The sequence below is a fragment of the Littorina saxatilis genome, linkage group LG15, assembly GCF_037325665.1.
Source record: "Littorina saxatilis isolate snail1 linkage group LG15, US_GU_Lsax_2.0, whole genome shotgun sequence".
Taxonomy (NCBI): domain Eukaryota; kingdom Metazoa; phylum Mollusca; class Gastropoda; order Littorinimorpha; family Littorinidae; genus Littorina; species Littorina saxatilis.
In genome coordinates, this window is record NC_090259.1 from 6,011,730 (window position 1) to 6,039,710 (window position 27,981).

Here is a 27,981-nt window from a genome sequence, read left to right on the forward strand (position 1 = left end):
TCCCTTGAATCATTCATTTAAAACTTCATTTTCATATAGCAAGCAACAGCCAACCACCAATGAAAAAGGCACAATGACAAAAGATGCACCTTGTACTTGTAGAAAACAGTTTTATTTGCTGTATGACAGTTCAAGAATCTATCTATATCTATATATATATATATATATATACGACTTGTCTGTGTGTGTGTGTGTGTGTTCGCGATGCGCAGCGCTGAAGCGATTTTGGTTTTTCTGTTCATCTTCCCAGATCCATTCCCAGTAACTCTTCCTTATCTTCTCCAGTGTTTTGCGTTTATCTCCCTTCCTTCGTGTGGCGTCAATCCATATTCCCGTTACTATTTTTAGAAGGTCACTGTCCACAACACTCAATCCATATTCCCGTTACTATTTTTAGAAGGTCACTGTCCACAACACTCCTTATCTTCTCCAGTGTTTTGCGCGTTTATCTCCCTTCCTTCGTGTGGCGTCAATCGCGTACGGTGCGCCACTCATTGCCGGGTACCCGGCAAAGCCGGCGTACGGTCCGCCACTCACCCGGCAAAGCCAGGTACCCGGCGAAGCCAGCTTCCCGGCAAAGCAGGTATTCATCTAGTACAAGATATATTTGTATATATTTTTTCTCTCTTGATTACATGACAGGGTATTACAAAACATTTTCTTAAAAATTAATAACCAAATGTCAACATGTGTATACACATTTATAAATGTAAGGCAACACCTGCCATGGACATCAAACGCACACATACACGGCACGGCATAGTAAATGCTTTTACAAAACATTGCCCGTTTTCAACAGAATGTTGTTTTATCCTCATCTTATATATATCCAGCATGCTTACATGAAACGCATGATTCACCAGCCCTTCAATACGAGCAGCATGAATTCATGACGTGCCCGTCAGTGCGAGCACAAAGCTGTGCAGTCCCGTCATTCTCGTGCCAGCTTTCAGGAAAAGCAGATCTGTTCAGCAAAATGAATCATCCACAACCGCCTGTTTTCACCCACGTGTCCATTTGGCATAAGCACAAAAACATACAGGGGAACTACACCTCACCGTTCTTGGACTGGACAAACATAAGTGAGCAGCAAAAGTTGGAAACTACAAGCCATGCAAAACAAAGGGACAGAACTGTAGCACTTGGTTGTGAAGAATGCTTTTTATAAAAAAAAACGATCCACAGCCATAATCAATTGATCAAGTGACAATTTTAGAGAGAGGCAGAGCGTACACAAGTGAATTTTGTTGCCACACTGAAATTGCTACTGCATAGTTCAAAATGGCACTGTAAAAAGCTCACACAGACACAAAGCTTGAGTCAAGTACTGAATGACATCAACAAGAACTACTCTATAAAAACTAAATTGTAATCTCATAGCCACATTTTGAATTATATTCATTTCTCTAGCCAAGCCATCAAAGACTTCTGTAAAATAATCAAATCAATCAATCACAACATTACTGTGTTTACTTTATCTGGCAAGGCTTGTCATAAGACTAACATGCAATCATTAAAATAAAGAAAATCACTGAACCACATGCTTTCTATTGCAATTTGTGTCAACTAATAAGAGAAATGCGATGCCACACAAGTGTGCACGAGTGATAAGGAAGCATCTGATCTATTGTCTCGAGGACGCCTTCGGCAGCACGTACAGAAAAATCATACAGTGGGACACACTATTCATGAACATTAAAACAGAACAAACATATGGCAACATTTAAAAAAAATTGCAAACAAAACCAAGCCTGCTTCAGGATGATAAAAAGTAGGACACATTTTTCAGCTTTGACACAAAACACAATAACGACGATTGCATAAGAAATATGGAGCATTAAGCTGCCAAACACGACTTTCTTTCTTTTCTTTATTTGGTGTTTAACGTCGTTTTCAACCGTTCAAGGTTATATCGCAACGGCCAAACACGACACCGGCCATTAATTTGAATTCATTTTCAGCAACACTACACGCAAATCAATCACCCTATACTTGATTCAATCACCCTATACTTGATTGTGCAATTCCGGTAAGACATCTTTCTCTAGGAACAGTCTTTTTGAAAACTAATTCTGATATAGGGAAGGGTATTTGCTAACAACCACAAACCATCTCACTTTCCATAATGTTCAAATAAGTAACATTATTCAAACCATGTGTTGCCCACATTTCCATGCACAGCCTTGAAATACTCCTACCATGTTTTTAGTTCCCACCTTGTTCATTTTCCTTCAGGGGTTCTACCATTCGTTGATGAAGTCAATTCATCACCGATAGTACATTTCCCTCAAGCTAAACAGAGAGTGATGAAGTCAATTCGTCACCGATAGTATATTTCCCTCAAGCTAAACAGAGAGTGATGAAGTCAATTCGTCACCGATATTACAAGATTTCCCTCAAGCTAACCAGAGTGATGAAGTCAATTCGTCACCGATAGTACATTTCCCTCAAGCTAAACAGAGAGTGATGAAGTCAATTCGTCACCGATATTACAAGATTTCCCTCAAGCTAACCAGAGAGAGAGTCCCAAGCCTCCAATTGTTTACCTTTAGAGTCAATCCATGGTACTTTCAACAAAAAATACAAAAAGGGAAAAGACATAATTTGCTTTCAGAAAATTCTTCTATCCATCATTTCCACCTATCAAACAAATTTAAAAACGGGGGGAGATAAAAAAAAAAACCAGAAGAGAGGCTATCTCTCTAAAAAGTTACAAGAGAGGAACATCACTTATTGTATGCTCTACCATCCAAAGTTCATACCTTTCTTCAGACCCCCCCTCCCTTCCCGAAAAGACAACAAAATCATCCCCTTACAGCCCGTTTCTACTCGTCTAAGACGGTGGTTCTGACAAGAACTTCAGTGACGGCGTACGGGTCGCAGTTGGACGAAGGTCTGCGGTCCTCCAGGTAGCCCTTGCCATCCTCGGCCACCTGGCGGGGGATGCGAATACTGGAGCCGCGGTTGGCCACTCCGGCAGAGAAGTCGTGGATGGAGGAAGTCTCGTGGTGACCGGTGAGTCGACGCTCGTTGTCCTTGCCTTCTCTCGGGTCGTACGCCTTGATGTGCCGCACGTGGTGCTTGGACAGCTTCTCTATGGCCTTCTCTATCTCCCTGTAACACCATCACACTTATAACACACTGAGCCTTGGACAGCTTCTCTATCTCCCTGAAACACCATCACACTTATAACACACTGAGCCTTGGACAGCTTCTCTATCTTCCTGTAACACCATCACACTTATAACACACTGAGCCTTGATGTGCCGCACGTGGTGCTTGGACAGCTTCTCTATGGCCTTCTCTATCTCCCTGTAACACCATCACACTTATAACACACTGAGCCTTGGACAGCTTCTCTATCTCCCTGTAACACCATCACACTTATAACACACTGAGCCTTGGACAGCTTCTCTATCTCCCTGTAACACCATCACACTTATAACACACTGAGCCTTGGACAGCTTCTCTATCTCCCTGTAACACCATCACACTTATAACACACTGAGCCTTGGACAGCTTCTCTATCTCCCTGTAACACCATCACACTTATAACACTGAGCCTTGGACAGCTTCTCTATCTACCTGTAACACCATCACACTTATAACACACTGAGCCTTGGACAGCTTCTATATCTCCCTGTAACACCATCACACTTATAACACTGAGCCTTGGACAGCTTCTATATCTCCCTGTAACACCATCACACTTATAACACACTGAGCCTTGGACAGCTTCTATATCTCCCTGTAACACCATCACACTTAAAACACACTGAGCCTTGGACAGTTTCTCTATCTCCCTGTAATACCATCACACTTATAACACTGAGCCTTGGACAGCTTCTCTATCTCCCTGTAACACCATCACACTTATAACACTGAGCCTTGGACAGTTTCTCTATCTCCCTGTAACACCATCACACTTATAACACACTGAGCCTTGGACAGCTTCTCTATCTCCCTGAAACACCATCACACTTATAACACACTGAGCCTTGGACAGCTTCTCTATCTCCCTGAAACACCATCACACTTATAACACACTGAGCCTTGGACAGCTTCTATATCTCCCTGTAACACCATCACACTTATAACACACTGAGCCTTGGACAGCTTCTCTATCTCCCTGTAACACCATCACACTTATAACACACTGAGCCTTGGACAGCTTCTCTATCTCCCTGTAACACCATCACACTTATAACACTGAACCTTGGACAGCTTCTCTATCTTCCTGTAACACCATCACACTTATAACACACTGAGCCTTGGACAGCTTCTATATCTCCCTGTAACACCATCACACTTATAACACTGAGCCTTGGACAGCTTCTATATCTCCCTGTAACACCATCACACTTATAACACACTGAGCCTTGGACAGCTTCTATATCTCCCTGTAACACCATCACACTTATAACACACTGAGCCTTGGACAGCTTCTCTATCTCCCTGTAACACCATCACACTTATAACACTGAGCCTTGGACAGCTTCTCTATCTCCCTGTAACACCATCACACTTATAACACTGAACCTTGGACAGCTTCTATATCTCCCTGTAACACCATCATACTTATAACACACTGAGCCTTGGACAGCTTCTCTATCTCCCTGAAACACCATCACACTTATAACACACTGAGCCTTGGACAGCTTCTCTATCTCCCTGTAACACCATCACACTTATAACACACTGAGCCTTGGACAGCTTCTCTATCTCCCTGTAACACCATCACACTTATAACACACTGAGCCTTGGACAGCTTCTCTATCTCCCTGTAACACCATCACACTTATAACACACTGAGCCTTGGACAGCTTCTCTATCTCCCTGTAACACCATCACACTTATAACACTGAGCCTTGGACAGTTTCTCTATCTCCCTGTAACACCATCACACTTATAACACTGAGCCTTGGACAGCTTCTCTATCTCCCTGTAACACCATCACACTTATAACACACTGAGCCTTGGACAGCTTCTCTATCTCCCTATAACACCATCACACTTATAACACTGAACCTTGGACAGCTTCTCTATCTCCCTGTAACACCATCACACTTATAACACTGAACCTTGGACAGTTTCTCTATCTCCCTGTAATACCATCACACTTATAACACTGAGCCTTGGACAGCTTCTCTATCTCCCTGTAACACCATCACACTTATAACACTGAACCTTGGACAGCTTCTCTATCTCCCTGTAACACCATCACACTTATAACACTGAACATTGGGCAGCTTCTCTATCTCCCTGTAACACCATCACACTTATAACACACTGAGCCTTGGACAGCTTCTCTATCTCCCTGTAACACCATCACACTGAGCCTTGGACAGTTTCTCTATCTCCCTGTAACACCATCACACTTATAACACACTGAGCCTTGGACAGCTTCTCTATCTCCCTGTAACACCATCACACTTATAACACTGAACCTTGGACAGTTTCTCTATCTCCCTGTAACACCATCACACTTATAACACTGAGCCTTGGACAGCTTCTCTATCTCCCTGTAACACCATCACACTTATAACACTGAACCTTGGACAGTTTCTCTATCTAAGCGCAAAGAGCATAATTGTAAAGTTATGATGTTGCGCTATATATGTATAGGTTACAACACGAGTGGTTTTTTATATGGCTTGTATTTCAGTCAAGACCCAGCGGATGAATATCATCGGGAGACACGAGCCTTTGGCGAGTGGCTCTCGATTGATATTCCCGCTGGGTCTTGACTGAAATACAAGCCATATAAAAAACCACGAGTGTTGTAATCTGTATATCCCATTCTACCATCAAACACAAAGTGTAGACTACTAGCGGCACTTTTGCGATCTGTGGAGTGTGAAACAGTGTTTTCAGCGAGACATGGCCTTTTTGCAACCTTAAACTAAGTGACCGTCGCTGAAAAAATAAAACGAATGAGTGCATCTATAAGTACGCGGTAACACTACTTTCAGACCGTTTAAAAGCGTTAAGTAAAGGTTCATAAGTTGCAAGAAAGTAATGAAGTCGTATAGAAATCCATTTAGTTGAAGCGCACAATTCTTTTGCGTTTCAGGTCGGCGGAACGGGGAAACCGGTTTGGCCCCCATTTGGCTTACTCGACTCGATTCAGAATCGATTCCACGTTGTTTTTTTCGAACGCATTATTATACAATTAGTCTTATTGACAGAGAAGCAAATTTTAGGGAACACATATGTAGATTTAACCATTTGCTCCCTATTTGAAATGTATCTACATGATAAACTGTTTTGCGAGTGTGTTTGCATGAACCTAAACTGGTATTGATGCGATGAAAACAGGACCCAAGTCTGTCACCGCCGCTTGATTGCATTTTGAAAGAATATGACTGGATTACGGAAAAATACACACATGTTAAGTTCTTAGATACCTTCATCGCCAATGTGGACTTACTGCAGAGCCAGGCAAAAGAGTAGACTTGCTCGCAAAACACGTGAAACAGCTGATGATAGCGAAGCCCAACCGTGCCAGGTAAGGACGGTCTGACAGATTCTCAAAAGTCGTCTGCTAACGAAGCAAGGGGAGGGTACTCGTGTTTTTGTTTTGGTTCGCTAGCATCTGGTTATCTTGTAAGTTGAATGTTCGTTTTTTCCCACCTGCATTGCTTTCATAATGAAAGAAACGTTTGCTTATTGCATCTCATACATCAGATCAGTTCTGAGATTCATTTTTGCGTGCAACTGATATGGTTTTCTGAGCCGTGCAATACGATTTTGGAACTTCATACAAATGTGTCACATTGTTCGGCGCGAGGTCAAAGGTCGGGAGCAAAGTAGTTCTTCGCCCAAATCGGAATCTGCACTATCATATATTTTTTTGAGTCCATGATGTATTTATTGAGCTATAAAAATACAACATATATACCCATACTGAAGTAACAGAGACAAAGAAGGGAGGTCATGGGATATTTATATATAAATGCTCATTTATTATTATTATTATTATTATCTCCTTGTAACCACACTAACTGAACAAGATAGATTCTGCACTTCCTTTCGCCCCATAAGACAAGACCTACAAGACAAGACCTACAAGCAACTTGCACCAAGATGACATTTAGTCCTGAAAGCATCAAACAGATCACCCACAATACCACGAGACCCCCACTGCCTGACAATTAAAAATATTTTTTAACATCTAAAAAAACCAAAGACTATTAAGAATAAAACATTACGATGCAAGCTCTTCTGCCAACTTCTGCATGTTCTGAGGTTACAGTGGAATCCCCCATGTAACAGACCCCCCCCCCCCCCCATGTAACAGACCCCCCCCCCCCATGTAACAGACCCCATCCCCCCCCTTTCCATTTTAAGACCCTGTTTTTCAGACTTTCTGTTTACAATGTCTATAAATGAACATTCCTTTGAACTTTAAGACCTGATTTTATTAGATGTTACCTTAATTATAATAATAAGCACACACACAATCTCTCTCTCTCTCTCTCTCTCTCTCTCTCTCTCTCTCTCTCTCTCTCTCTCTCTCTCTCTCTCTCTCTCTCTCTCTCTCTCTCTCTCACACACACACACACACACACACGTGTGACTCACTTGACACCGCCATCGTTCCTCATGGCCTCTGTGCTGTAGTTGCAGTGAGCGCCGGCACCGTTCCAGTCGCCCTCCATGGGCTTGGGGTCAAGGGTCACCACGATGCCAAAGTCCTCGGCCACTCTGTGCAGGATGTAGCGAGCGATCCACAGGTGGTCGCCCATCTTGATCCCCTCGCACGGCCCAACTTGGAACTCCCACTGTCCACAACAAGAAAACAACGCATGTCAAGCCATATCAAAACATTTACTCAATCTCAATCAATGTGCCTGAGGAAGACCCCACTGATTTTTGCGTCTTCTTTGTTCCCGCATGTGTACAGTTGTTTTTTTAATTCATTGCTCTCATGCGCGATGACCATAGTTCTGATTTAGTCCATCTGTCAGCCTGAAACTAACAAATTAACACTGAAAACCTGGATCAGTCATTGTGGAGACTACTAAAGCCTGGTGAGCCAAAACTGGTTAACTGGTCTTGGATTCCAAATTACAGTAAGACCTAATTTGCAAAAAACATCTGCCTTCAATTCTAAGCACATTTTCAAAGTAAACAAAATATTTGTATATTTTTAGATGAAAACAAAATTTACACACATATTTGCCTGGTAGTTTTCCTGGATTCACTGAACACATACACACACAGATCATCACCAACAGATCATCACCAACAGATCATCACACACAGATCATCACACACAGATCATCACCAACAGATCACCACCAACACTTGTATCCATGCCTAATCAATCGGAAAGCACTCGGTCAAAACTTGACTAAATGTAAAAACAATTATCACTTTTACCATGATCCCTTCATAAGGCCCAACTTGGAACTCCCACTGATAAAACCAAGGGAGAATAAAATACTATGAATCCTTATCTCTGCTGTTTTGTTCTCTGTTAAAAGACCATGGTTTATCTCTCAGAGTTGATCCTTGTTCACTGTTAAAAGACCATGGTTTCCTTGTTCTCTGTTAAAAGACCATGGTTTATCTCTCAGAGTTGATCCTTGTTCTCTGTTAAAAGACCATGGTTTATCTCTCAAGAGTTGATCCTTGTTCACTGTTAAAAGACCATGGTTTATCTCTCAAGAGTTGATCCTTGTTCTCTGTTAAAAGACCATGGTTTATCTCTCAAGAGTTGATCCTTGTTCACTGTTAAAAGACCATGGTTTATCTCTCAAGAGTTGATCCTTGTTCTCTGTTAAAAGACCATGGTTTATCTCTCAAGAGTTGATCCTTGTTCTCTGTTAAAAGACCATGGTTTATCTCTCAAGAGTTGATCCTTGTTCTCTGTTAAAAGACCATGGTTTATCTCTCAAGAGTTGATCCTTGTTCTCTGTTAAAAGACCATGGTTTATCTCTCAAGAGTTGATCCTTGTTCTCTGTTAAAAGACCATGGTTTATCTCTCAAGAGTTGATCCTTGTTCTCTGTTAAAAGACCATGGTTTATCTCTCAAGAGTTGATCCTTGTTCTCTGTCAAGAGTTGATCCTTGTTCTCTGTTAAAAGACCATGGTTTATCTCTCAAGAGTTGATCCTTGTTCTCTGTTAAAAGACCATGGTTTATCTCTCAAGAGTTGATCCTTGTTCTCTGTTAAAAGACCATGGTTTATCTCTCAAGAGTTGATCCTTGTTCTCTGTTAAAAGACCATGGTTTATCTCTCAAGAGTTGATCCTTGTTCTCTGTTAAAAGACCATGGTTTATCTCTCAAGAGTTGATCCTTGTTCTCTGTTAAAAGACCATGGTTTATCTCTCAAGAGTTGATCCTTGTTCTCTGTTAAAAGACCATGGTTTATCTCTCATGAGTTGATCCTTGTTCTCTGTTAAAAGACCATGGTTTATCTCTCAAGAGTTGATCCTTGTTCTCTGTTAAAAGACCATGGTTTATCTCTCAAGAGTTGATCCTTGTTCTCTGTTAAAAGACCATGGTTTATCTCTCAAGAGTTGATCCTTGTTCTCTGTTAAAAGACCATGGTTTATCTCTCAAGAGTTGATCCTTGTTCTCTGTTAAAAGACCATGGTTTATCTCTCAAGAGTTGATCCTTGTTCTCTGTTAAAAGACCATGGTTTATCTCTCAAGAGTTGATCCTTGTTCTCTGTTAAAAGACCATGGTTTATCTCTCATGAGTTGATCCTTGTTCTCTGTTAAAAGACCATGGTTTATCTCTCAAGAGTTGATCCTTGTTCTCTGTTAAAAGACCATGGTTTATCTCTCAAGAGTTGATCCTTGTTCTCTGTTAAAAGACCATGGTTTATCTCTCAAGAGTTGATCCTTGTTCTCTGTTAAAAGACCATGGTTTATCTCTCAAGAGTTGATCCTTGTTCTCTGTTAAAAGACCATGGTTTATCTCTCAAGAGTTGATCCTTGTTCTCTGTTAAAAGACCATGGTTTATCTCTCAAGAGTTGATCCTTGTTCTCTGTTAAAAGACCATGGTTTATCTCTCAAGAGTTGATCCTTGTTCTCTGTTAAAAGACCATGGTTTATCTCTCAAGAGTTGATCCTTGTTCTCTGTTAAAAGACCATGGTTTATCTCACAAGAGTTGATCCTTGTTCTCTGTTAAAAGACCATGGTTTATCTCTCAAGAGTTGATCCTTGTTCTCTGTTAAAAGACCATGGTTTATCTCTCAAGAGTTGATCCTTGTTCTCTGTTAAAAGACCATGGTTTATCTCTCAAGAGTTGATCCTTGTTCTCTGTTAAAAGACCATGGTTTATCTCTCAAGAGTTGATCCTTGTTCTCTGTTAAAAGACCATGGTTTATCTCACAAGAGTTGATCCTTGTTCTCTGTTAAAAGACCATGGTTTATCTCTCAAGAGTTGATCCTTGTTCTCTGTTAAAAGACCATGGTTTATCTCTCAAGAGTTGATCCTTGTTCTCTGTTAAAAGACCATGGTTTATCTCTCAAGAGTTGATCCTTGTTCACTGTTAAAAGACCATGGTTTATCTCTCAAGAGTTGATCCTCTTCACTTGAACAGTGGAAACCCCCTTATAAGCTTTTCATGTACACAGGTCACAGGTCACAGGTCACAGGGCTATCTGGCTTTTATTGGCCAACAATGGCGCAAACAGGTTGGATGATGGATAAGAGTATCTTTTCTTGATCTTTTCTTGAAGTCTACAAAATCCAATCTTGTCCTTTTTAATAAAAACAAAATGGAAGTTCTAGGATTTAGAGGACAAAAGCGAGTCACTGAATGGTAAACAAAACAGTTTTTGCAAAGGGCTAAACTGAACATAATTCTATTCAAGGGGCCTGAGTAGCTCAGCTGGTAGGGGGGGGCCCTGGTAGCTCAGCTGGTAGAGCACTGGACTTGTGAGCCTCAGGTCACCAGTTGGAATCCTGGCAGGGATGGACAGGGGTCAACTTAATGTGCAGACTCACAGACGGTATCCATGTTCCCTCACTGTGTCACCAGTTGGAATCCTGGCAGGGACGGACAGGGGTCAACTTAATGTGCAGACTCAGAGACAGTATCCATGTTCCCTCACTGTGTCACCAGTTGGAATCCTGGCAGGGATGGACAGGGGTCAACTTAATGTGCAGACTCAGAGACGGTATCCATGTTCCCTCACTGTGTCACCAGTTGGAATCCTGGCAGGGATGGACAGGGGTCAACTTAATGTGCAGACTCAGAGACGGTATCCATGTTCCCTCACTGTGTCACCAGTTGGAATCTTGGCAGGGATGGACAGGGGTCAACTTAATGTGCAGACTCAGAGACGGTATCCATGTTCCCTCACTGTGTCACCACAGAAGCCCGTCAAAAAAACCTGTCATTCTGCCATCAGAGCAGGTAGCTGATTACACCTGATCATGCACAACACCTGGGTAGCACAACTCTTGTTGCTGATAGCTTTTCACTGGGAGGTAGCGACCCATTTCCAGCATTGGGATAATAAGGATAAATGAATTGAAATGAAATGCAACGTTCAAAATGTTATTGGCAAACATGAGCACACAGTACAAGAGCACGACGCACAGAGATGTCTTACCTGAGCAGGCATGACCTCCGCATTGCACCCAGCGATCTGGACGCCCGCGTAGAGACATGCGCGGTAGTGCGCCTCTACAATGTCTCGCCCGTACACCTTGTTTGCTCCGACGCCACAGTAGTAGGGTCCTGTACGCAACAACGTTCACAGTCTCTTCATTGTTTACAATACTGATACATGTCAATGTGTAAGTGTAAGCTAATGCACACCTAGGCTATGCTATTCGCATTTTCTCTGAACTTCTGTCCAAAAGTATTAAATATATACATTTCTGAGTCCTCTGAGCCAAAATCTTTTAAATGAGATGCTACATGATATGCTTATCTTGATAAAAACACAGTTAGCACTCCAAGTAATGTATGATGTCACTAATATGCAAATTACTCGGATAACTGGAAAGTTATAATTTTGACCACTGGGCATTAAACAAACTGTCTTGAGAACATGCCAGCAAACACATTTTTCTGTTGCAATGTATGGTGGGTTCATAGGCTAGCTGCACCTGAACCTATTCACAACCAGCTTGTGGGAATATGTATATTGGTCGGTGCACCTGAACCTATTCACAACCAGCTTGTGGGAATATGTATATTGGTCGGTGCACCTGAACCTATTCACAACCAGCTTGTGGGAATATGTATATTGGTCGGTGCATGCAGTGCACACAATTAAAACTGTACAATATTGACAGTTACATCCCTGATGATAATGAAAACTAGGCAGGTGTCACAAGTGCCAATTTATCTGCTTGAGCTGACGGGCGCAGTGGCAAGACATTGACGTCCAAATCTGAAGGTCGTGAGTTCAAATCCCGGCCGCTGCCGCCTGGTGAGTGAAGGGTGGAGATTTTTCAGATCTCCACTGTCAACTTTTGTCATTTAATGTGCCGACTTACTAGTGCCTTATCCCCCTTCGTGTGTACTCGCAAGGACAAGACCAAGTGCGCACGGAAAATGTCAAGAGTTTGGTGGGTTATGGAAACACGAAAATACCCAGCATGCTTCCCCCGAAAGTGGCGTATGGCTGCCTAAATGGCGGGGTCAAAACAGTCATGCTAAAACACGAGTGAACGAGGGAGTTTCAGCCCATGAACAATGAAGGAAAAGAAGAAAAAGACCAGCTTGAGCCAGTGGTAGAGAACGAGGTCAGCTTGATTCATCTCCCCTGTAGGTACAAGGCCGCAAGTGGAATGCTGCTATCATGTCTAGCCAAATCTTGATCTTAATACCAGTATACCTGCTCAGTGCTAAACATAGACAACCGTGTCAACTGATAACCGACATTACTGAAGATAGCGATCACCCAAACGTCAGGTCACTGATGTGGGCTACAAGGGGATAGCAACAGCTGTGGGAATGAGCAAACTGGTGCCATCCCGTGTGACCCTCAACACAGCTGTGGGGATGAGCAAACTGGTGGAATCCCGTGTGACCCTCAACACAGCTGTATGGATGAGCAAACTGGTGCCACTCCGTGTGACCCTCAACACAGCTGTGGGGATGAGCAAACTGGTGCCACCCTGTGTGACCCTCAACACAGCTGTGGGGATGAGCAAACTGGTGCCACCCTGTGTGACCCTCAACACAGCTGTGGGGATGAGCAAACTGGTGCCATCCCGTGTGACCCTCAACACAGCTGTGGGGATGAGCAAACTGGTGCCACCCCGTGTGACCCTCAACACAGCTGTGGGGATGAGCAAACTGGTGCCACCCCGTGTGACCCTCAACACAGCTGTGGGGATGAGCAAACTGGTGCCACCCCGTGTGACCCTCAACACAGCTGTGGGGATGAGCAAACTGGTGCCACCCCGTGTGACCCTCAACAGAGCTGTGGGGATGAGCAAACTGGTGCCACCCCGTGTGACCCTCAACACAGCTGTGGGGATGAGCAAACAGGTGCCACCCCGTGTGACCCTCAACACAGCTGTGGGGATGAGCAAACTGGTGCCATCCCGTGTGACCCTCAACACAGCTGTGGGGATGAGCAAACTGGTGCCACCCCGTGTGACCCTCAACACAGCTGTGGGGATGAGCAAACTGGTGCCACCCCATGTGACCATCAACACAGCTGTGGGGATGAGGAAACTGATGCCACCCCGTGTGACCCTCAACACAGCTGTGGGGATGAGCAAACTTCTTCTTCTTCAGCCTTTGTGGCTCAAACTCCCACTTACACTACACTTTTTTTGCATGAGTGGATTTTTACACGTATGACGAAGTATGCTGGGTATCTTCGCGTTGGATTACAGGATCTTTTCTGTGCACATTTGATCTTGTCGTTGCGTCTACACACGATAGGGAATACGGCGCTAGCAGGTCTGCACATAAGATGACCTGGGAGATCAGAAAAATCTCCACCCTAAGCCTACCAGGCGCCGCCGGGATTCTAACACACGACCATCCGCATGGGAGGAGAATACAATATTTGATGTGTGAAGTATATCTGACCTTGGGGTCCGGGGAAACCGTTCTTGGGCCAGCCGAAGGGATGACCGTCGTAGTCGAGCAGTGTGTACTCCTGCTCGATGCCGAACCAGGGGACGGTCGCCTTGGCTCTCTCCATCACCTCGTTACACGACTTCCGTCTGTTGGTCTCTGCAACCATCAAACATGGGGAAATAGACAATCAGCAAAAAGAAGCCTGGGGTGGGGTGCATGATGAAATATCCACATGGGTCCAACAAAGTGCCTGGCTCGCACCTATTGAGGTCTGACCAACAAAGGGAAGTAAGCGCTCTCAAGTCTGAATGCAGACGACATGTGCAATAAAGTAAATGAGACTTCATGCGGAACCAATATCCTGGCACATGCGAGAATAACAAGCAATGTATCTAATGAACACCGGATTTCCCTTCTTTTAGCCATGTGACGTCAGAGGCCGACAAAACTTCATATTTAGGCGGCCAGCGGAGACTACAAAATAGTGCATGTTTGTGTGCTTTCAATCATAAAAACAACAAGTCGCGTAAGCCGAAAATACAACATTTAGTCAAGCTCAGTCGAACTCACAGAATGAAACTGAACGCATTGCATTTTTTCCGCAATAGACCGTACACTCGTAGCATCGTCTGTCCACCACTCGTGGCAAAGGCAGTCAAATTAACAATCCAGAAAAGCGCGGTAGCGGTTGCGCTGAGGAGGATAGCACGCTTTTCTATATCTCTATTCTCTCTGAACGTGTTTTTAATCCAAACATATCATATCTATATGTTTTTGGAATCAGGAACGGACAAGGAATAAGATGAAATTGTTTTTAAATCGATTTCGGAAATTTAATTTTAATCATAATTTTTATATTTTTAATTTTCAGAGCTTGTTTTTAATCAGAATATAACATATTTATATGTTTTTGGAATCAGAAAATGATGCAGAATACAATAAACGTAATTTTGGATCGTTTTATAAAAAAAAAATTTAATTACAATTTTTAGATTTTTAATGACCAAAGTCATAAATTAATTTATAAGCCTCCAAGCTGAAATGCAATACCAAAGTCCGGCCTTCGTCGAAGACTGCTTTGCCAAAATTTCAATCAATTTCATTGAAAAATGAGGGTGTGACAGTGCCGCCTCAACTTTTACAAAATGCCGGATATGACATCAAAGAAAAAAAGAAAAAAACGTCTGGGGATATCATACCCAGGAACTCTCATGAACAATTTCATAAAGATCAGTCCAGTAGTTTACTCTGAATCGCTCTACACACACCACGACCCTCGTCTCGATTCCCCCCTCTATGTTAAAACATTTAGACAAAACTTGACTAAATGTAAAAAAGGAGTTCTAACCAGAATTGACCGATATATAAATGTTATTTGTATTTTTGACCAAAATATGACATTTTACACAGATCTCTACAGTTATTGTTCACCTCGACTGCTAGTGCGGTATCGGATGAACACTGACTGCCACGATCTGTATGAATTTTGGTCAAAAATACAAATAACTTATAATGTGACCCACTCCCACAAAAGGATAACAATGTGTCATTTTTGACATTTGGACTTTTTGGTATCGCTTGAAGGTGAAGATAACCAGCTTTCAGATGGTCTTTATTACAAGTGTCTATTGTTTAGCATTGATGAGATATAGCGATTTAAAGGTTGCTCAAGCGGCCATTTTGAGAAAAGCAGGTGTGAAGGTCACAGGAATAAATTTGCAAAAAATCCCTAGCAACAGGTTTTTAGTTTAACTTCTAAATCTTAAAGTGACTGATAATGATTAAATGTAAACTTTTCTTCAATATGCATCACAAAAAATGAAAATGAAATTTGTTTTAAGTAAAAAAAAAGCGAAGAAAGAAACAATTATTTGGGGGTTAAAAGGGTGCTTATTTTGCGTCTGCGGTGCAATAAAACCTGATTTTTATTATATTTGCAAAGCGAATCTGAAATTGATATTTACAAAATAGATAACACATTTGGTAGAGTGCAGAAATGCAAAAATCTCAAAATCCAAAATGTTGGCCATGGCTCAGAATACTGCTGTTATCTCTGTTCTGCCACAGCGACTTTGTTATCCTTTTGTTGGATATTGAAATGAAGGAGTGGCTTTCATGCTCTAAGACCGAGTAATGCACCTTTTTTTCTAACACCACTCCTGAAGTCCAGGGTGCAGCCAGGTTGACTTTGGAGCAATTACATCCATGTGAATGCACACAAACATCTACAGATCTCAATAACTTTCCACTTGGATTTTTTTCTCTAATAAAAAACAACAAGGGCAAAGCCCATACGACTCACATGCTTGACCTTGACCTTTACATGACCTTGACCTTCAGGGTCAAGGTCAAATAACTAAACCTAGCAATGACATCATACACTAAGAACTGCTTTACACATTTTTTCTACCAAAATACATGTGACCTTGACCCAAGGTCAAGGTCATCCAAGGTCATGCAACACAAAGCTGTTAATTCAAGACATAGGAAGTACAATGGTGCTTATTGGCTCTTTCTACCATGAGATATGGTCACTTTTAGTGGTTCACTACCTTATTTTGGTCACATTTCATAAGGGTCAAAGTGACCTTGACCTTGATCATATGTGACCAAATGTATCATGATGAAAGCATAACATGTGCCCCACATAATTTTTAAGTTTGAAACAGTTATCTTCCATAGTTCAGGGTCAAGGTCACTTCAAAATATGTATACAATCCAACTTTGAAGAGCTCCTGTGACCTTGACCTTGAAGCAAGGTAAACCAAACTGGTATCAAAAGATGGGGCTTACTTTGCCCTATATATCATATATAGGTGAGGTATTCAATCTCAAAAACTTCAGACAAAATAAAATGAAAAATAGCTGTTTTTTAGACAACATCTATGGCACCTGCGACCTTGACCTTGAAGCAAGGTCAAGATGCTATGTATGTTTTTTGGGGCCTTGTCATCATACACCATCTTGCCAAATTTGGTACTGATAGACTGAATAGTGTCCAAGAAATATCCAACGTTAAAGTTTTCCGGACGGACGGACGGACGGACGACTCGGGTGAGTACATAGACTCACTTTTGCTTCGCATGTGAGTCAAAAACTATGATTTTGAAATTGTGTAATTCTGAATGGGGATCTTGATCGCTGTCGGTGTCCATGACAAGTTGAATCTATTGACAGTAAGTAAGAGCATGAGGCATGGTGTAAAGCAGGCGTTTCCTAAATCTACATGCAAGTTCTCTAGAGGGTGATAGCGGGCGCTGTTGGAGGTAGTGGGTGATGGAATTCCCCTCCCACTCACCTGCAGGTTTCTTGTTGTACTTGAAGACCTCGCACAGCACAAGCTTGTTCTTGCCGCCGCGGAACGGGTCGCTGAAAATGGCGCAGGGGTACAGGTACATGTCAGAGTTGGAGCCCTCCGCCTGGTAGGTGCTCGACCCGTCAAAGTTCCATATTGGGCAGTCTGAAAACACACACACACACACACACACACACACACACACACAGTCAAAGCTAGTTTATATAAACACACACACACAGGATCAAAGCTAGTTTAAATAAACACACACACAGGGCCTCACATCCACGTCGGACATCGGACATATGAGGATATTTTTTCCAAATGTCCTATACATTTTTCATGCAGGAGGACAAATGTCCTATTGTTTTTGTCACAAAGTGGTCAATGTCCGATTATTCTATCATTTGATCCGGACATCGTCAGTACTTCTTAATTTACAGTAGTTTGAATGCCATGTTATCGATGTATTGCGAAGCGATGTGTAGCAGACGAAATTAGACACTTTGTGCCTCTAGTACCAAAGAGTTTCCAAGGCTCGCAACTCGGAATGCTCGAAGCCAGTTGAGAGTTGCCTCCCTTCGCGCTTTCCCCGAAAATAACAAACGAAAACCGCGATCCCAGAAAAGGGACAGAAGAAATTACACTTCAAGTCCCTTCCCTCATCATCTGTCAGTAAGCACGGAAACTGAGCTTCCTCCAGCCCCAAAGCAGTTAGAGCCCGATCGCCCAGGTGAGAATGTCGATCGCGATAGTCAAACATCGGAGCCGAAGAAAGACACTACCCCCTCCCTCACCCCCACGCGTAACTTCGTCTCAGTCAAGCTGGGCGACATCATTCCCGTAGATGTCGCATGACCCAGAGAGGAAACTTATGTTTTGCTGTTCCAACCGTTCGCAAATCGGCCCTTACCGATCATCAAGAAACCAAAGACCATGCTGTTAGTGTGCTTGTGCCATCTCTCCAGAGAGACAAGGAGATAGTTGAAACCCGACAGCTGACAAAACAAGAAAAGGGGGCAGCTGTGGCAGTCAAAGCTGCTCACTTTTTGCCAAGAAAAGTATTTTTGTTCTTTTACCCTCGTGCCAAGAAACTAGTCAAGTTTAATCATATTTACGTTTTGTTACGGGAAAAAAATGTCCTATTGATTTGTTTTTGTTCAGGACAAATGTCCTATCACTTTTACATTGGCCAGGACATTTGTCCTATGCTACCTCTCATGGATGTGAGGCCCTGCACACACACAGAGTCAAAGCTAGTTTATATAATTACTTATCGAATTCTACTTGGGCTACAAGTGATTGCATCACTCTGGTGTTTTCGTGTCAAGATTCCCTGTATGATAAGACCCTGTTTTCTCAGATGTTCTGCTTATGTGACAGGGAGACTACCATCGCCCTTCACAGCAGACCCGGCAGAGTTGTTGGCCTTTGAAAGTATGAGCAATTTTTAGCTCGCCAGCTAGACACCTGTGCATTGTAGAGTTCTGTTTGTGATAGGGTCTAGCGGCTTCTGTCTCTCTGTATGTTCTTGGTTTCCTTTGCGTAACCATAGCAGTTTTAATAGGGCTTAGAAATAAGCTCTAAAATTCTCAATCCTGTTTGATTGGACTTCGCCTCGGTGATTGTTGTGTTTCGGCACTCGGTTACACTTCTTTTTTAAGACAGCCTCCTGTTTAAGACCTGATTTTCTGAGATTCTCTGTTTATAACTTCTGTAAATTCATTGTTGGTCAGTTTATTGTTTCTGGTACTGGCGAGTACATTGTCATTGTTATATTGTTGGTCAGTTTATTGTTTCTGGTACTGGCGAGTACATTGTCATTGTTATATTGTTGGTCAGTTTATTGTTTCTGGTACTGGCGAGTACATTGTCATTGTTATATTGTTGGTCAGTTTATTGTTTCTGGTACTGGCGAGTACATTGTCATTGTTATACTGTTGGTCAGTTTATTGTTTCTGGTACTGGCGAGTACATTGTCATTGTTATATTGTTGGTCAGTTTATTGTTTCTGGTACTGGCGAGTACATTGTCATTGTTATACTGTTGGTCAGTTTATTGTTTCTGGTACTGGCGAGTACATTGTCATTGTTATATTGTTATATTGTTCTCGTTCTTCTCACATGCAGTCTCTTGTTCCTATTCTGTAAATTTAACCCCAACCTAATTTGTCTTAAAAGGGAGGTAGCTCCAGATGCAGGCATGGGAATTAAAATAATTGAAAAAGGCTGAACATTTGTCAGTAATAGCAATCGAAGAAGCGAAGTGTCAAGTCGACAGCGCAAGCGCCAAGCTGATGACGCAAAGCGCCAAAGCAACAGTGCTTTTCTTACTAAGGGGTCCAGGGGCATGACACCCCCCCCCGGAATTTTGTTTCTCCAAAAACCCAAATGGTGCAATTTGGTGTCATCTGAGCTCCAAGTTTTTTTGCCATTTTTTGGGTGGACAATTTGCTTTTTCGAGGGAACAACACAAAACTTGTCTTTTGGCGGAGAATTCCCATGCCTGCAGATGATTGTGTCATTATAGAGGCAACCACCGTGGAACACTGAAGAAGAAGATTGTCTCATACCGGTGGGTTTCTTTGGCTCCTCGTACACGGTTCTACACTTGCTGCGAATGCCCTCGCCGGTGCCGTCAATCCAGATGTACTCGCACATGATGCCATCATCCGGCTGGGCCAGCCCCAGGTACTTCTCCATCAGCTGCTTGTTGCCCGTGTCGTTGCCGTGCGTCATGGTGTCTGCTTCAGCAGATTCTCACCTGACAAAACACACAAAAACGTATCTTGTGAAAGCAGAACAATGGTGACTGCGCGTGAGAGCGAGGGACAAAAAGACTAAACAATTCTTATAACAAGCAGACACGCCAGTAACCAGGCAAGTTACTTTTTTCTTATCAATATTTCCGCACATAAACTGTCTTCGTCAGGATGGCAAGAAAGTATGGAAACAATTCTGTATTCACGTGTTTATAATAATAAATGAGCATTTATATAGCGCAACATCATAACTTTACAATTATACATGTTTAACGATGACGAAACAAACACCACAGCACGCCGTTCCGACCACTAGGTTCTTCCTCAGGCAGAGCCTAGTGCCTGAGAAGACCTTAGTGGTCGAAACGTTGTGCTGTGTTGTTCATTTCCTGATCATCGTTAATAACGCGTGAGTACAGGTTTTTTTGGTCTTTTTACATTTAGTCAAGTTTTACTAAATGTTTTAACATCGAGGGGGAATCGAAACGAGGGTCGTGGTGTATGTGTGTGCGTGCGTGTGTGCGTGCGTGTAGAGCGATTCAGACCAAACTACTGGACCGATCTTTATGAAATTTGACATGAGAGTTCCTGGGTATGATATCCCCGAACGTTTTTTTCCTTTTTTTGATAAATGTCTTTGATGACGTCATATATCCGGCTTTTCGTGAAAGTTGAGGCGGCACTGTCACGCTCTCATTTTTCAACCAAATTGGTTGAAATTTTGATCAAGTAGTCTTCGACGAAGCCCGGACTTCGGTATTGCATTTCAGCTTGGTGGCTTAAAAATTAATTAATGACTTTGGTCATTAAAAATCTGAAAATTGTAAAAAAAAATTATTTTTTTCTAAAACGATCTAAATTTACGTTCATCTTATTCTCCATCATTTGCTGATTCCAAAAACATATAAATATGTTATATTCGGATTAAAAACAAGCTCTGAAAATTAAATATATAAAAATTATTATCAAAATTAAATTTTTCAAATCAATTTAAAAACACTTTCATCTTATTCCTTGTCGGTTCCTGATTCCAAAAACATATAGATATGATATGTTTGGATTAAAAACACGCTCAGAAAGTTAAAACAAAGAGAAGTACAGAAAAGCGTGCTATCCTTCTCAGCGCAAGTACTACCCCGCTCTTCCTGTCAATTTCACTGCCTTTGCCGTGCGCGGTGGACTGACGATGCTACGAGTATACGGTCTTGCTGCGTTGCATTGCGCTCAGTTTCATTCTGTGAGTTCGACAGCTACTTGACTAAATGTTGTATTTTCGCCTTACGCGACTTGTTGTAACTTGTGAAAGTTTTGGTACAGGACTAGACTGCAATAGATGATTTTCGGAAATAACTGAACTCCTGTCAGTTGACTAAAATCTTTACAAAATCTGACTATACTCTATACAAGAAACACTTAACAAGGGTAAAAGGAGAAACAGAATCCGTTAGTCGCCTCTTACGACATCGGGTAAATTTTTGTTTGTTTGTTTGTTTATTTGTTGCTTAACGTCCAGCCGACTACGCAGAGCCATATCAGGACGAGGAAGGGGGGGATGAAGGGGGCCACTTGTCAAGCGATTCCTGTTTACAAATGCACTAACCCATTACTTGTGTCCCAGCAGGCTTTAGTAAAACTAAATTAATACCTACTGGAAGATTACCAGTTTCCAGTATGTTAAAATAGGCTTAACCTATCTACTGCTGGACTTACATCAGAACACTAACAGATTAAACTATACATGAATCGCGAGACAAGCGGCAAGAGAAGAGATTTTTGGAAAAAATACAGGTGAATGAGCAAGAAGGCAGAAAAAAGAAAAGAATTCATGAATAAAAAGAGAGCATGACAGGAAAGAGGAACCAAAAATCTACCTAACAGCAAACTAGAAAGCTCCTGCGGTTCCAAAAACAGGAGGGGCCTTTAATTTCATAACCGCAGTGCCCCACTGCGGGAATCGGGTAAATTCTTCCCCCTAACCCGCGGGGGGGGGGGGGGGGGGGGGGGGGGGGTGGTCCTGGCTGGGGGGGGGGGGGTGGTCCTGGCCACTAAACCACTTGCAAGATGTAGCATGTTATATAATATCACCCCAGGTTTAACCAGACTGAAGGCCCTCACTATGTACACAACCAGAAAGCTTCAACAATACCAGTGCTTATACTTTATAGTTATACACGGATCTGTGTGCATGCATACAAAACCCAAACTGTGCTTGTGTTAACTCCAAGTGCAATGACAGTGACACTCCACCCTGACACTTAGAGACTTCTGATCTTTCGATCAATACCACTGCTCTGAAAACTGAGCAGTGCAAACAGCAATAGCCAGTTGAAAGCTGAGCCTTCTGTCATGGCAATCCCTGTCACAACACTCTGGTACACCTTTAACACTGCATGCAGCATGAATAATGCAGCACTCCGGTACACCTGTAACACTGCATGCAGCATGAATAATGCAGCACTCCGGTACACCTGTAACACTGCATGCAGCATGAATAATGCAGCACTCCGGTACACATGTAACACTGCATGCAGCATGAATAATGCAGCACTCCAGTACACCTGTAACACTGCATGCAGCATGAATAATGCAGCACTCCGGTACACCTTTAACACTGCATGCAGCACTCCGGTACACCCCTTTAACACTGTATGCAGCATGTATACATGTATCTCCCACTAGTCTGTCTGTTAGCACAGTCATGGGGCCCAAGGACTGTTATGCCGGGGTGGAAGTAGAGATAAGCGCCTACTTCCCAAGAAATGCTCCATATGGCTTCGTGTCTCCAAACACCTCTGACAGTCAAATCCAGCTCCTGGCCTTCACGTGGCGGGCCCTGTCTTCGACTAACAGGAGAAGGGATGCAGGCGGGTCCCTGGCGCCTTAAAACCAGCTGCTTCGGGCAGATGGGGCTCGTCAACCTTGGATGGTCGCTCATCTAGGAGAAGGACAACTCCGATTTCAAAACCCGCACTGCCTTGTGTGCGCCTTGGGAAAGGCAAAGGCTACGAGAAGGAAAACTTCGACAACAAACCCGGGTAGAGTGGACTCGACAGCCCAGCAAGGCAGCTACTCTTGGGGAGGAGGCAACCCTGAGTAAGAACCTCAACCACCGAAGACGGAAGACAGCAGCCAACTTGGCGTGGGGAGAAAATCGGCTGTCTACGCTTCCACGATAATATGGCCGTACAATTATCTTTGGGTCGAACGCAGAAGAAGCACAGTCATACATATAACTCTTGTCTTATCCAACAGGCCCCTGAATGATTCCATCTGCTGATGGTGATTATTCCCACAAAGCAACGTGGTACAGAGAAGGGCTGACTCTAGCAACGTGGTACAGAGAAGGGCAGACTCTAGCAACGTGGTACAGAGAAGGGCAGACTCTAGCAACGTGGTACAGAGAAGGGCAGACTCTAGTAACGTGGTACAGAGAAGGTCTGACTCTAGTAACGTGGTACAGAGAAGGGCAGACAAGGATAAGGATAAGGATAAGATTTTATATAGTCCATGAGGGTAACCTCACAGAAATTCGGGCTGCTTTCTCCCTGGGGAAAGCGAGCTGCCATACATACAGTATACGGCGCTACCCATTTTTTTAATTTTTTCCTGCATGCGTGTATTCATGTTTCCAAGCCCTGAGACTTAATGCCGTGTGAGATGGAATTTTTCTACACTTTATTTCAAGTCACACGGGTATTTGGTGGACATTTTTATCTATGCCTATACAATTTTGCCAGGAAAGACCCTTTTGTCAATCGTGGGATCTTTAACGTGCACACCCCAATGTAGTGTACACGAAGGGACCTCGGTTTTTCGTCTCATCCGAAAGACTAGCACTTGAACCCACCACCTAGGTTAGGAAAGGGGGGAGAAAATTGCGGCCCGACCCAGGCCTGAACACGCAACCTCTCGCTTCCGAGCGCAAGTGCGTTACCACTCGGCCACCCAGTCCAGTGGTACAGAGAAGGGCTGACTCTAGCAACGTACCATCAATTAATACCTTTAGGCTAAGCAAATATATAAGCAAAAAAATATAGGCTTTTTCAAATTTCCCTTGTTTTAACCTAATTTCTTGGTTAAAACTTGTCTAAATTTCTAAATTCTTTCTTAATAAATATCAATTCTACACTTTGGCCTTAAATCAAAGTGTTTCCCTTCACAGATATCCTCTTGGGGTTGTCAGATGAGGGTAGTCTCCCATGCCAACAGAAGCTACCATTCAGAGAATGGTTTGCTTCTTAGTTGGATACCATGGGTTGACAACTCTCGCCATCAGTACCACCTGACCACTGATGAGACACAATTGTGACAATAGTGTCGAAACACGTGTCTGGTCTAGGTACAAATACAATGGTCCTCCTCAGGACAAGATTACATTGCGATACGTCCCCCACAAAGGGACTTTGCTCTGTAAATCTCGGTCCCCCTTGAGGAGGGTCTGATGCTCCCAATAGGCTGTCTGTGAAGGGATACTTATTTCTCTCTCTATCTCTGCTAAGAAATTGTGAAAGAAACAATTGAAAGTCAGCAGAGACTTTCTTCCGAGATTTGTTAAAATCTCTTAGCAGAGAAAGAGAGAGAGAAAAAAGTATCCTTTCACAGACAACCTATTGGGAGCATCAGACCCTCCTCAAGGGGGACCGAGATTTACAATGGAAAGTCCCTTTGTGGGGGGATGTATCACAAGGAAATCTAGTCCTGAGGAGGACCATTGTTTTTGTACCTAGACCAGACACGCGTTTCGACACTATTGTGTCTCATCAATGGTCAGGTGGTACTGATATATATTCATAAGTGGCTCAATAAATGTAGAAACATTTTATATGAAGCATAATCAGTTTAATCACTGCACTGCAACCACTATATATATAACTGACTTGCTACTTGAGACAAGTAACTTGCACAATTGTTTCTTTGAAGTTGCTGTGGTTGATTACTCTCCTGTAAATACTGGTAATTAAGATAGTTCTTTTTCCAAATTAATACTACTACTAGGCTGACTTTACATGTATTTGTACATCTGCATATCTATATATATATATATATAAATGTACGGTAATCTTGAACTATAGTGTGTTAAATTCATAGCTCAGAATTCAGTGGCATTCTTCACTTATTCTTGATACATTAAGTCCCTGTAATCAAGCCAAAGAACATTTGTCATGAAATTACAGTAATTGACAGATTGAGCTCCTTTCTTTATTTGGTGTTTAACGTCGTTTTCAACCATTCAAGGTTATATCGCGACGGGACAGATTGAGCTCCAAAGTAAAGCGTAATTAATTAATTGGTTGTTCGATCGACGAAAATGACCCCAAGAATGGCTACGTTTTCAAACAAGGGACATCACTCCCCTTTCGCCGATTGGGATAATTCAAGTCAGAGACATAGATAGAAGAGATGCGAAGCGCTGTCTTCCCGCTCGCGTTATCTTCGCCTACGGCAGGGGCAAGTAATCCTCCTACTGGCGCCAAAGCTGGCAATTGTGTTTTTTAAAGAATTATAACTGTTTCATAGAAAATCATAGATAATAAAACATGCAAACTGTTAATTATTTGCACTCAAGAGAAACAGAAAATCACAAAAAGAAGATTATTGCATCATTTGGTGATTAGAAGATGAATCCTAAAGTAAGCAATTTCGCTCATTTCTCCTTAAAAACTTTTTATCCACACGCCAGTGTAAGTGCGAGAACCACTTGAGTGAGACTTAAAAGCATCAAATTTAATTACAGCGCGTCAAAAAGTATACAAACAGATTCATGTATACACCAGTAATGCATTTGCCAGTTAAGGGAAAGTAACGTTGCGCACAAAAGAAAATATTAGCTCCCAAACATTGCCTCCACGCACAATGTAAGGCATGGACTTAGAACAGGGAACCGTGTTTTTGACTCACTTCGGGAACCCAATCGTCTGAAGCTGGATATATATATCCAAAGAAATATGACAGAAAAGCACTTCAAATCGGTGTCAGAGAGCAAGCGAACAACAACGTAGTACGGGATGATGGCTAACAATCGCGCGAGGTCACGCTGACCGAGCGCGGTACCCCAAGAGTTCACGCGAGCGGCCTCGCTTCGCATCTCTTCCTTGTATGTCTCTGACGAAATACATTCCGAGCATTCGTACAGTTCGATCATTTCGTGACTCCAAACGGATCTAAAATGACTTGTTATGCTTTCAAGTGCAGGTTCTGCAAATTTGGAGGCGTAAATGCCTCTGAATTCTGAGCTCAGGGTCCCCACTGGTTTTTAGAAACAAAATTCCATGACTTTTCCATGAGCCTCAATAACATTTTCCATGACTAGATCCACAGGTCGCCATTTCCGAACACGCAAACTTTTTACGTCTTGTCACTACACTGGCTTGCTTTGCACTGAATTTGAGTCAGTTTCTACGCAGTGTCTCTTCGACAAGCAAGTCAAGCATTTGCTACGCAGTCAGATTATCGGTAATGTTTGCTGGTCCTGTCATTTCACTAAACTGGACCAGCCACTGTTTGTATCCATCTGCACTTTCGTAAATTCCGTTTCGTAACCGTCACTGTGACTTGACGAACTGTCATTTTTTCACCGGGACACAAAGTTCATTGCGAAGATCTTCCTCGGCAATTCGTTCCAATTCCGCATACTTTTTGTTGTCAAGAAACAACTCGAAAGAAAGTTTCAAACTCATCATCCTCCATCTTGCTTGTCGAAGCGTTAAAGTACTTTATCGATGCAAAAACAAAAGCAAAAAACTTCGACTTTCTTATTTTTGTTAAATTCCATGACTTTTCATGACTTTAATTGAAATTCCATGACTTTCCAGGCCTGGAAAATTAAAAATCAAATTCCATGACTTTCCAGGTTTTCCATGACCTGTACGAACCCTGTGAGCTATGAATTTAACACACTAAAGTTTAAGATTACCAAATACATTTACAGTCCTATACTCTTTCCCTATTTCCCCTCAGATAAAAGTAAGTCAGTGACTAGTTACAGATCTGCTAAACATTGTTTGCTCTAAACAGTTGCTGACCTGTTTGTGTTAGTTCCGAGAAAACGCGAGTAATCTATGCACTGAGAGTTAGATAACTGCCGAGCACAAAGGGTGTATTGCTGTATAGGTCAAGGTCAACGACCTTTAGCACCGAATCAGCTGATCGCCCTGTGCCAGGAATCACACAGCCGCTTCACACAAAATACAAAGATGGGTCGAACCCCAGAACTGTCGGCTGCTCTTTGACAGATTGCGACCAAGCACACTCGCAAAAGCCTCCACGTTATAGACAGATCTGATGCAATATTGCAGCTGTGCAGTCCTGTAAGTGTAACACAAACACATTCCCCTCTGCGCGCTGCACACAAAAATCACAGCCTGAATTGACAACTGTGAAACTAGGTCATCGATCGGAGTTTCGAGTATTCGCCTTCACTTCAGTCGTTTTCTAAAACACCTGACAGCGACAGAGTTCGCCAGAAACCGAGACTCTCTGCTCTTCGCAATAGACCGTACATATAACTTCATCTCTACCACGATCAAATTCAAAGTGTGTCGATTACTTCATTCTTTTCGACAAAAACAAGTGTTCAAGGTCTCAAAAACATCGTCTGCTGTGCAGCTCCAACAATTGTCTGTTTACCAGAAACAGTTGTTTTGCTGTTGCAATGAAGTGTAAGCTAAGATAACTTTGCTCACATGTAAAAATGGTCGAGTTGTTTACATGCACCTCTATGCCAACGAAAGCAAAGTTCTCTTACCTTGCCAGCTGTAAAAGTACACAATAAACGCACAAATGTTTCCTCCGCCCCGCTCACTCACAGGCCCTATGTACTAGTAGATTGCTAGAACAGGAGTGACTGAGCTGAGAACTTTCACGTCTCGCGCACGCCTCGTGTCACGTGCTTCATACCATATCTCCCG

The 27,981-nt window shown here is 42.6% G+C and overlaps 1 protein-coding gene across 3 annotated transcripts; it reads right to left on the bottom strand.

Moving 5' to 3' along the window:
• Positions 1–90: 90 nt before the first annotated feature.
• Positions 91–27,974, bottom strand: LOC138948335 (glutamine synthetase-like). Of its 3 annotated transcripts, none has more exons than XM_070319844.1 (7): positions 27,819–27,974; positions 19,886–20,076; positions 17,317–17,478; positions 14,028–14,174; positions 11,581–11,708; positions 7,585–7,784; positions 91–3,114 (listed from the first exon to the last, which is right to left on the bottom strand). In XM_070319844.1, exons 2-7 carry the CDS (start codon positions 20,049–20,051, stop codon positions 2,826–2,828), a joined length of 1,092 nt encoding a protein of 363 aa, XP_070175945.1. In that variant the 5' UTR covers positions 20,052–20,076; positions 27,819–27,974; the 3' UTR covers positions 91–2,825. The 3 variants fall into 3 exon arrangements, with proteins under 3 accessions (XP_070175945.1, XP_070175946.1, XP_070175947.1); XM_070319845.1 differs by lacking the exon at positions 27,819–27,974 and adding an exon at positions 27,097–27,232; XM_070319846.1 differs by lacking the exon at positions 91–3,114 and adding an exon at positions 3,147–3,312.
• Positions 27,975–27,981: the final 7 nt, after the last annotated feature.